General features: G+C 40.9%; 2 protein-coding genes across 2 annotated transcripts in view; one reads left to right on the top strand and one right to left on the bottom strand.

Moving 5' to 3' along the window:
- The window catches only part of LOC109484336 (torsin-1A-like), a 5,296-nt gene extending 2,786 nt beyond the window's left edge, over positions 1-2,510 (top strand). Inside the window, exons 4-9 of the mRNA XM_019787589.1 lie at positions 133-257; positions 451-738; positions 855-969; positions 1,141-1,229; positions 1,399-1,541; positions 2,061-2,510. Coding sequence (XP_019643148.1) covers positions 133-257; positions 451-738; positions 855-969; positions 1,141-1,229; positions 1,399-1,541; positions 2,061-2,180 — 880 coding nt within the window. The 3' untranslated portion in view covers positions 2,181-2,510. The remainder of the gene's footprint in view (positions 1-132; positions 258-450; positions 739-854; positions 970-1,140; positions 1,230-1,398; positions 1,542-2,060) is intronic.
- Positions 2,511-2,617: 107 nt separating this feature from the next.
- The window catches only part of LOC109484641 (methyltransferase-like protein 13), an 11,597-nt gene continuing 3,106 nt past the window's right edge, over positions 2,618-11,108 (bottom strand). The window contains exons 5-14 of the mRNA XM_019787987.1: positions 9,378-9,501; positions 8,326-8,447; positions 7,849-7,995; positions 7,142-7,328; positions 6,644-6,824; positions 6,055-6,189; positions 5,654-5,730; positions 5,243-5,378; positions 4,067-4,198; positions 2,618-3,593 (exon numbers count right to left, since the gene is read on the bottom strand). Of these exons, the coding sequence (XP_019643546.1) occupies positions 3,277-3,593; positions 4,067-4,198; positions 5,243-5,378; positions 5,654-5,730; positions 6,055-6,189; positions 6,644-6,824; positions 7,142-7,328; positions 7,849-7,995; positions 8,326-8,447; positions 9,378-9,501 (1,558 nt within the window). The 3' untranslated portion in view covers positions 2,618-3,276. The remainder of the gene's footprint in view (positions 3,594-4,066; positions 4,199-5,242; positions 5,379-5,653; positions 5,731-6,054; positions 6,190-6,643; positions 6,825-7,141; positions 7,329-7,848; positions 7,996-8,325; positions 8,448-9,377; positions 9,502-11,108) is intronic.

Below are 11,108 nucleotides of genomic sequence, written 5' to 3'. Positions count from 1 at the left end.
TTTTGAGCTTTATGACTGAGAGCTCTGATTTAATAGCACTTCTAGTATACTTAGTAGTGGATGGTTTGACGTCTATGTATACCTATCTAATGTAAGTTTTGTCTTACGCAATTTTACTTACTTTGACTACAGTAACACAGCAGCAGAACCGATTGTCGACAAGGCTTTGGAGCTGAGAAGAAATGGCGTTGACAGAGAGTCATTCGCCCTTAAGGACTTTGAGCAAATTATCATCAAGAATGCACTTGGGGAACAACGTGAGTCTTTATTTGTATTTATCTAAACTCTTCTTTTATCCAGCAGTTTGTTTTAGTATAGTGATAATCATAAATCTAATGCTGCCATGATATTTAGCCAAATATAATTTAACTAGTAGGCATCCCTCCAGGACGAGACATCACTCTAGGTCCGAGATCATAAACAAAGTGGTACTGATCTGTATTTCAACAGCTTGGTGCCCTAACATACGCATCGAGGGCCTGCAAGGAGAAGCAGGGGGCAACTATGTCAAGACTGAGACCCGCGCTGACCGTCCAGTCTACAAACATGAAAAAGCAGAGTTCTACCTGTTCTTTGACGGTAGCAGTTGGCGCGTGGCGGTAGAACAGCGAGATGCTGCCTCAACGTTGGCAGTTCTTGAAGATAAGATGATGCGACCAGAAGAAAGCGAGAAATATTGGAAGGTATCACGGGGCGGCAGTTGGGAAGAAGTGCCTGAAATTCGAATTACCTGTCGAGGTAAGTTAACCTCTGAGCTTCAGTACCAATGTTATCCTGTCAATCTCTCTTAGGTTTTTGGCTTGAACTCTGGTGAATAAAAACCCCTCACGTTTGCCTTGTGTTTGTGTTAATAGATGCTCCACCTGCCGGGGGACCCCACGTGTGCACGGAAATCAAGAAGTATCCTTGCATTGAAAAAGTCACCGAGGAGCACACGTACACTTGCTACTTCTTTTGGACTTGCACCAGGTATCATTTGGAGGGCTTCTATATGCCACACGTACGTTAGATGAAGCTGTAAACATTCTCAGTCACTACTGAACGATAGCGGATATATCCAAAACTCCTAACTTTATCCAGTTGCTTGATTTGTTTCGTATTTATTTCAAGTAGCTAGATCACTTTTATCTTTCCAAACAGCCCGCCCACGTATAGGAAAGCAACCTGCTCTCACACGCAGTACTACTGCTGCGATGGATTCATGCAACGTGACAAAGAGTGTGTAAAAGGTAGGCTGCTGTCATGTTACACAGTTTTATGTGATATTGTGTGCGTGCATGCATGCGTGGTAATTTGCTATAGAAATATTATATTACAAAATGCAGCAAAAAAAAAACACAACTTGTCTCGTAGGGCCTATAAAGGAATAGAACTTAATTAATACCGATCTTCTTTCAGGAACCGGCTTCTGGCAAGCAGAGTTACTGAGCCACAATCTGGTAAACCATGTCGTCCCATTCCTACCTCTGGAGAGGGAGCATATAGAGCTGTGTGCCCGGGACGTCTTGTTGGAGAAAGGACTGGGACACTCAATAACTGGGGTAAGTAGAACTTAATATTTACTCTCATAAAGATGATTTTACACAAACTACTGGGAGTCCATGAACTGTAAAGGAAAAGGAGTATTTTGAGTGTAGCTTCATGCTACAAATGCATTTGAAGAGATCATGATGATCATGATCAACAATGTATGATATTTTCCTTTACCTTAGTCGATGAAGATATTTATCATACATGTATTTCAGTTCATACAGTACAATACCATGGTATGGATTGCACTACATGGGGGTTTTGAGAATACATATATTTGTTATTGAAAAGAACTTCACATTAGGTGTTTAAGAGTACTGAAAAGCACTGTATGGTGGTGTCGAGTATGTTTCTACTGCAGGGCACTGTATGATGAAGGTTTGGAAAACAATTGTTTTGAAGAGGGAGGTATTAAATAGTTGATCCTGGAAGGTTGATATGGAACCGTCCATTTTGGAATGGGGAGGGAGATAGAGTGAAATCCCGAGCAAATGTCGGCCTTTCTAGTTTTATATCTTTCTTCTTTCCAGGCCAAACTAAGGCAGATTTCCGATGAGCTGTCCTACCTGCCTAAGGATGGGGCAATCCAATATGCTGTGTATGGGTGCCGTCCTGTGAGAAGTAAAGTTAGCATGCACATCAAGTTGTGATAAAAAAGGTAAAACATTTTCCCACAAGTCTTGATACCTCTACAACAAGGGATACTGAGACACTGCCTTGGGTACCATATGTTGAAAGTCAAATAAAATAAAAAGTTAGACAAAGTGTATGTAGCAAGATTCAGCTTTTGATTACAAAGGATTAGGTTATATTTTCAACTCTGCTGCATTGAACAAAAAATAAGGTCTAAAACACTCACTGTATATACAACATGGCTTCTTTGTTATTTCATTCCTAGACAATTTATGAAAAGCATTCTAAAACATGAGACTTGGGTTTAATCAGGAGGACATAAAGGACTAATAAAAGTGTAACAAAACTACTTTTATCTTGACTTTTTTTCTTTTTGTATAATGCTGTGCTTTTCTGAATGTGTAATCTTCATGATGTAATAAAATACTAAACTTTCAGAGAACAGTTTATTGTACAAACACAGATTAGTTTAAATGATACAAACTCAGTAACTTTTTTGTTCCAGTGACTATAAGTTAATTAAGAAATAAATTCATCTTTTATGCTTGTATGTGCAAATACTGCAACTTCTGGATTTTGAGGAGAGAACTCATTACAATTGTTGGGCACTGTTGCAGTTTCACATCACAAAATAAACTCAATCTGGATAAATTTAGCTTCTATGGTCTTCTTTTCCCTTTGATTGACTTAAATTTCTTGTAACTATATCATGTCATGCAAGCTTCAGCCCCTCCAACAGTTCTGTTAGCTCCAGAGTCTGGTCCCATTTCGCCACCTTCTCCACAACCCCCACCGCCTTCTTAAAGTGCCCAAACTCCTCCAAGGAAAACTCCACCGCTCATCCCGCATCCTCACTTTAACTTCTCTATTGGTATCCAATACTTAAACAATACAACATTGTTACCCAGGGTACACTGGCCAGAATGAAAACATTAAAAGGACTTGAATGTAATTTAATTTCATTCAATTTCTTTATCAAATCATCGTTATGGGTAATGCCTACTCATGAAGGCATTTTGCTTTTAAACTTTGCAAGGGACTACAAACTTTGAAATATTAGTGAACATTGTTTTCTACATATTTCTTTGTAACAGAGTGCTTTGTGGCAATGTGTCACGCTAGCTTCAGCCCCTCCAACAGTTCTGTAAGCTCCAGAGTCTGGTCCCATTTCTGTGCACAACCCTTCGCCACCTTCTCCACAACCCCCACCGCCTTCTTAAGGTGCACCAACTCCTCTAAAGAAAACTCCGCCGCTCGTCCCGCGTCCCCGCTCTCATGAACGTCCTTCTCGCGAGGAAAGCAGAAGAGAATCTCGTTGACTTCGTCTTCGATCTTCTTGCTGAGGATCCTGGGAAATACGGAGCGGACGGTTTCTATGGCAGAGGCTCGCAGGGTGGTGTTCCGACAGGACAGGTTCAGGATGAACAAACCTGGGGAAAAGTGATAAACTTTTATTTATTTATTGGTTCGGCTGGTACAACACAGCCAGGGCAGCCCAACTAGCTTAAAGCTATTATTAATGGCTTGCCCTACTTTATGACTACTGCTGAAAAACGTAAAATGTATTTTATTATCACAAGAGAAATGTCTGCTAATCTTGTCAACTGTGTGAAAAAAATATCAGTATGGTTTCTAACGTTTTGGTATTATGCCTAACTAATCAGTATCTGTGTAGTTGGTACGATTGCCCGACAGCGAAACACACCAGCTTTGCAGGCATGCTGGTTACACCACACTGAATGACCTGTTTCTCCTAGACTGTACACATCTAACTGTAAGCGTTGGTCATAGCTATCTAGTGAGAATTCCCTCACTTGAAAGCTAAGAGCCTTTCGTTGAAAGTTGATAAACATTACCAGACGCAACATCAAGATGAAAGCCACACACTTAGCCCAAGCCTTACCATCATCATGTAGCACGTCTCTGACATTTGTCAAACATTCCTTTTGGACGAACGGCTGTGGAGGAAAGCTCATCCCCAGGGTGACGTCCTTACTGTCCACATCCAGGATCACAACATGGCAACTTCTGCTGCCTGGGAGGGGGACAGGCATTCTTGGCTTAGGACCTAAAGGTTCTGGGTTAAAATCTCTAGCAGGCCCCAATGTTGTGCCTCAATTGACAATAACATAATCATGGCACTTCACACCAATTTTCACACATTTTCCTTTGAAATATGATTATGAGATAAAATGAGATGAGAAATAAAAATGATATTACCATTCTTTTTTTTTAACGGTGTCGCTCAATGCAAGGCCATTGGCCACTTCTAGGTATAGAGCTAGAGGTATAGAACTGTAACAGCAACTCTTCTCCCTGAGTCAGAAACAGCCTCACAAGTAGTGAGGACTAACTGACCCAATAGGAGAAGCAGGGGTTATGAGGCTTATCGAGAAAATTTCCTACCCCTTTTAATTCTAATTTCTCAGTGCATTTAACCTCAGATATTCACCCATGAACATACTTTCAAACAGTCAGACTGAATAAAGATGTGTTTGCATTCTCTGATTGCATTGAGGTTATTTGGGAAAAATTGACCGTTGGTAATTTTTGTTAATTGTCTAGAAAACCCCTGTTTCTTTTGTTTCGGCCCGTAACCTTTGACACGATCACGTGATTCGCCATTCGACTTGACGGTACGCGGGTGCCGGTCTTGCTTTGGTTTGTCTTTTCATCTGGTGTTTTTGCGAATATGGAGTCTGATCGTGAGAAGAAGAGGAAGAAGAAGAGACGATGTTCCGTGTGTCGGCTACCAGTGAAAGGACACCCGGGACCATACGGCCGCGGCAGGTGCACTTTTGAGCGACCAGAAGGAACCTCAGATGAAGACTTTTTCGGACGACAGCGGGGTAGTGCTAACGTCCAGGAGAAGATCAGAGGCCTTCGGCGGCACAGTAAAGTTCCGGAGCTAGTGCGTAAGGCCTGGTCGGACAGCCTCTCGGAAGACGCGGAAGAGGAGGTGAGGTTGGCTAGATCATACAACCTAAAGAAATCGTCGGATTACGGCGGAGAGAAAGCCAGCGTTCGAGCAAGAAGTGAACCCCCTCCCCAGGTTTCTCGCAAGGCAGTAAACTAGTACCCTGTTTAGCCCTCTCCTCCAAGTAGGCCAGTCCGTCAGCAATGTGTACTCTCATTCTGTCATCCTGCTGGAACCCAAACCACCCCTCTGCAACCTGCAGAATGGACTGGTCCAGCTCCACTACGTCCATCTGGATCTGGGGTAAGGATCATCAGGTAATAAGGTGTGAACACAATGACATTATAATCTTTGTAAGGTCCGTTACATGTTGAAACCCAAATACTGACAGTGTACATGTAAAGCAAATAGTCATTATAACAATATTGTAAAATATACCTAGTACACAAAATGGATAAAGAGAAAACTTTATTGACACTACAAAAGTTATTAGACTTTCATAAGGTCTATAACTAGACATGCAGACAGACACATAGGTATAAACAACAAATACAAATAATTAAACAATGTTACCTTGGAGAAGTGTTTGTGTAAGAAGAGAGGAAGACCCCCTCCACCCAGACCCACCAACACAACATCCAGTCTGGTGTCTAGGGAGAAATGGAGACTAAAGTTAAAACGCACATACTTGATTTTACAGATTTTACATACTTCTAAAACACCCACATGTTTTAATCCATGGTTTGGAAAAGAATTGGGACTCTATGGTCAGCTATGTGTGACAGAGTCCTACTGAACTTGTATAGATGAAACACATAGGGGTGAGTAATACAGTTTCCTGGCTTGTGGATTCAAACCTGTGCTGAACCCAATGCCACCAGCTCACGAACCCAACACTCTAACTGCAAGGCCAGAAAGTCTGGATACCTTAAATTGTTGGTGGTGCTTGACCCCACTGTTACACAGATATTTACCCAGTAACTGCCTGACATTAGGCAGACAGCCCAGCCCTGCCACCATGACCCTGTGATGCTGACAGGCCAGGTACCCACAATCCACCACAAGCTTCTTCCCTGCTCGCCGCCGACCCCTCTTCTTGGGAAGGGTTTCTGAAGAAGGGACAGAGAACAAGGTTTTCAACATTACATACTAGTACTAAATCGGCATCTGCCTTGGCTTAAACAGCATCAGCTATGGCTAAACAGAGGACAGATCTGTTTTCAAAGCCTAATGCTCAATTATTGTGATATAATCACTAAATGCAAAGTACTACACAAGAATATCTCTGACACATAGGACACATCTGTAAGCTGATTATGTTCTGACTTTCAAAACCCAATGCACAGTTGTGGTAATAATACAATTCCCTCCTCCCCTCATTCTACTGTATGAAGAACACTGCCTATGCCTGAATGGGTTTGGATCATGCACAATTTTGAATAGTCTCTGGGAATCAAAGAATCCAGGCACAGGGTTCTGGATACACATGGACTATCCAGGACTGTGCGTGGGCATGGTTCTGGATAGAGCATGATGCTGGAGACAACACATTCGCACAAATACCTTGCACCATCCTGGCCTGAGACTGGACAGCGTTCCTGTTGGACATGAAGATGAGGTTCCTGAAGATTACTCCTTCCTCCCCCTCCACATCCTCCACTACGTACGGACCGCTGAAGTCACTGGTACCCTCGTAACACACGGTACGGGTACCGATGTTCTCACCTACAGACAGGAATGGGACCTGGAAACACACATAGAACCATTAAATTTGTACCATAGACACACCACTGAACTTAATAGTACCCTTGTGTAACACTGAGTCCTTGTACTCATATCTTCACAATACAAAATTTCTGGTTAATAGAATGTGAAATCTTTTGACCAGTACTTTCATGCAAACTGATTTACGGTAGATCCATGACTTACTTAAGAATCTTTGCATGCATCTTCATAATGTCTTGAATAGTGTATGCATTTTTTATTAGTACATGTACCTTGATAAATTTCTTGTGTGCTGCTATGACAGAGTTTCAGCCTATAATCTTCCAAAACATTCACCTGTATTTTCCTATTGAAGCCCGGAGGTGCCAGCTCCATGACTTTGGCTGACAGTTCCTTCTGTATGTCCGCCATGGTCTCATAAGGATGTTCCCTCTGCAGGGAGACCACCACCAGTCTCCTGAACCCCGCAGTCTCTGCCAGCTGTCTCCTACCATCGTCTGTCGCAAAGAGCCACTCCACTTCTCTAAAAATAAAGAACCACTAAAATAAACAGCCACTCTACCTCACTAGAAACAGCTACTACTGTCTTGTACAATATTTGTACCTTGTCAACAGAATACCTGAAAACTATTCCTCCTGATGCTATTTTCTGTTTACTATAATGGCTATGTCAGACTCTATGAAATTACGCTTGCTAACTTTTTTTGAATATCCAATGAGAATCTGTGCCATATACTGTACAGTACATAGCCCCACTAGTCCTACTGAGCACAAATTACTTATCTTGAAGTGTATCTCTAATGGGCCAATTGGATAAAGCTTGGCCAACTTAGTGCCTTGCTGCCGAGAGATGCTGCTTAGAGATTAATAAAATACACCACTGCCCCTTACCTTCCCTGAGGTACAATGAAGACAAAAATTTGCTTAAAAATTATATAAATCTTGTAAATTTTGAATATCTAAAGACAGTGTAATATATTGTACTGTACAGTACATAGGCCCTACTAGTCCTGCTGTTTACAGAACACACCACCACCTCTTACCTTCCCTGAGGTACAATAAAGACAGCAAACTGCCTGTCTGTAGCCCTGACTGTGTTTGTGTCTGTGATGTGGAGGACATATTTGGGTACAGAAGAGCTGCTGCTGCTGGAGAACAGCTCCAGGGACACAGTTTCTCCCTCCAGGCCTCTGTAATACAAGAAGAACCAATAAACAAAGGCACAAACAAATACATGTTAGATGGCACGGTGGTCTTGAAGTTAGGGTTATTGGCTCAGAATCTAAAGCTTCAGTTACATGTACATGGTCAATGCATTGGGATGCTTTTGAGTGATGAGTGAATCTTCACTGTACATGTAGTAAAGCAAGGCATTCTTTTCAAAAAAGAAAAAGAAAAGTGTATGCAACAGTGATACATTTTAAAGCAAAATATTGCAGATCTGAATTTAAAATCAAGAATACATACATAACTAATGATTTGCATCAAGTGGGAGTTTACATGTTACAAGACTAATCTACCTGTTCTGTAGCTGTTGTCTGAGCATGGCGTAGTGCTGTCTCTCTTTCACAGCTTTCATCACATCCTCCTCACAAGATAACCTCTGCATGGTGTCTGTCCCATCTAGACATACCTCCAGGATCTGATAGTAAGACATTTACCATTCAAAATCACAACCAAACTTAAATCAGTGTTCGAAATACCTGTCTGCAGTCTGCAATCTGCAGATAGATTTCAAAGATTGCAGAAGAAAAATTTATACAATCTGCAATTTTGCAGCAGGAAAAATTGGCACTTGGGATTTGGTGCTCTTGGCCCCAAGCTAGGACAGAAAACACTTAAGCTCCTGTTCTGAAACAACAGGAGTTTCTTCACTAATTTACATCAACTTTGTCTTGACTTGTCTATCTTTTGTTTCCTTTTGGACCTCCAAAAATTTGTCTTCACTAATTTGGATATCAATCAATAGTTCATGCTTATAAACCTGCAAGATTGTAGTATAGAGCCATTATTAGAGGCTTGTGTATTTGCAGAAAGTATTTCCAAATTGCAGAACAAAATTTTGACTCTTCTGCAATATTGCAGAACACTGAAAAAAAGTATTTCGACCACTGTTAAATGTATTGTTAAATCTGTTTGGGGCTGTAACCATAGCATCAATGACAATCTACTTTTCATTGTGATGGTATTTCAGCACCAAGGACATGACCAGTTCTATTTGCACCAGGGCATGTGATGCATTTACGTTTTACCTACATACCTACAATGCATTGTGTTGTATTTCAGGTATTGTTTTGTATTTGAGTATTTCAACAATTGTAATCTTTATGTACATGGATGTACACAATATAATGTTCTGCTTTGCAACCGTATGTGAAACACCAGAATGACTGTTGTAACAAACGTTTTGCAATTCAGGGAAGGCACGCTATGTCTTTCCCTGCCAATGTATGTTTGTTATTGTAAGAAACATTAAATGATCTATAATGTTAAATACAGATACCTAAACAAAGAACAAGAGTAAAAGTGGTCTGTAAACTTTAAGAGAAATATAAATTATGAAAATAAGAACCTTGTTCATCTGTGGCATCTTCTTAAACTTGGTGAAGACGAAGATGAAGACAGGCAGAGGCATCTCCTTCTGTGACGTCTCCCTGTCACTGTCAGACACCTTGTGGACTCGGGTGATCCAGCCTCTAAGATGGGGAGGAATGAAAATTTGATTATACACAAGGGCAACTCTTTTAGTAAACATAATGAAAAAAGGACTGACGTTATTACACTAGGCTAAAAGTTGACCTTGATTTATGATAATATCATTCATTCTTTTTTATGAGCTTTATTATAATCATGTTTGTGGTGTAATACATATCTTGAAAAGAGAACTTATCATCTTGTTTTGGACTACTCAGTCGAACCGCAGACCGCTATGCGCATCGGTTCTGCGCAGCTCTCTCTAAGATCTCGTTTAAATCTCGCGCTTCGTTTCCAAGGTAATGTGATCCGCGAGAATCCGCGAGAGTTTGCTACTGTTTACTGTTTCGCTTCTAACTCCGCTTTGCGTGTTTCCTTGTCATACGTTAACGTGAGATGTAAGAAGAGCCGGCGTCACGCTCAAGGTCGTAGATGTACATTACCGGTGGTGTTTGTTGGAGAAACGAGGTTTCAAAGTTGACCGTGCATGATGGAGATCATTCCACTCGAGATAGGTACCCTTTAGTTTTTTTGGGGGCAAACCCGTTTGCCCTATTTCATCGTCGATTTGGTGTATTGTTTAATAAAGTATAGACCCTCCCTCATCTATCGTGTGTTGTTTCTTTTGGGATCCTGTAGTTGTTACAATATAATAACCGATAGTAAGTTGGGCTCATTTAGTCGAATTCTCAACGATTTTTGTTCGAATCGCAAGCTTTTGCAACTAGTTCTAACCAATACACCTGTAATGTAAGATGTGGCTGAAATATAGTTATGTTGGCTTGACACCTGTGTACTTAGTTTTGAAGTTGCACAATGTGTATTGCAGCTCGACCTTGAGAAAAAGTGTAATTTCTTTACAGTTTCTTTGCCTTCAAAAATGTTCTGTTAAAAGTTATATAGAACAAAAATGAAAGTGAAAGAATATCGGCCAAATAGTAAGCTTCAAAACGATACCCACTTTACGGGTGAAAACAGAAGAGAAGGAATTTGGGCATGAACAAATACAACAACAGGTTGATTTTTCATGACCTAATTTTTGAAGGAGAAATTGGACACTATGACCTGTTACTGTAAATATACAAACATCGGGCATATGTACTGACATTTGTATAGTTGCACAAGAATCCCACTTTCTCTAGCGTCTTCATGATATAGGTCTTACTTGGAATGGGTTTCAGACAGTCTGTTTGTGATGAAAAAACTTGATTCCTTCTTTTTATGAACTTTCGCAAACAGCGGTTGAAAGTTGCAACATTGTTGGCGGCGCGAAAAATGGAACGCGCTGCCTTGGTTCCATGGATCGAACGCAGGAGTTCGAAACCGATTGACTTCAAATTTGACGATTTTTGAATGGTCAGAACCTTGTATTAAATTCCTCTTTTTTGTATATAATTGAATGTTATCATATCACGTATTATATTGCATGTGGTAGCCACATTCAAACAGTTTCTCATACCAAGAAACGAATTTTATGACATTACGCGAAATGTATCAAAATGTAGCGGAAACTCAGGATGGTGTGTGTCAGTAGCTTACAACTGGGCTAAATTTGACCTACCGCGATGTGCGCATCGTCACAGTTTTTTTTGGGGGGCAAACCCGTTTG

The sequence above is a fragment of the Branchiostoma belcheri genome, unplaced genomic scaffold (assembly GCF_001625305.1).
Source record: "Branchiostoma belcheri isolate BF01 breed outbred unplaced genomic scaffold, Haploidv18h27 scaffold7, whole genome shotgun sequence".
Taxonomy (NCBI): Eukaryota; Metazoa; Chordata; class Leptocardii; order Amphioxiformes; family Branchiostomatidae; genus Branchiostoma; species Branchiostoma belcheri.
Note: the sequence above shows the minus strand (reverse complement) of the source record. Positions and strands in the feature narration are given on the sequence as shown.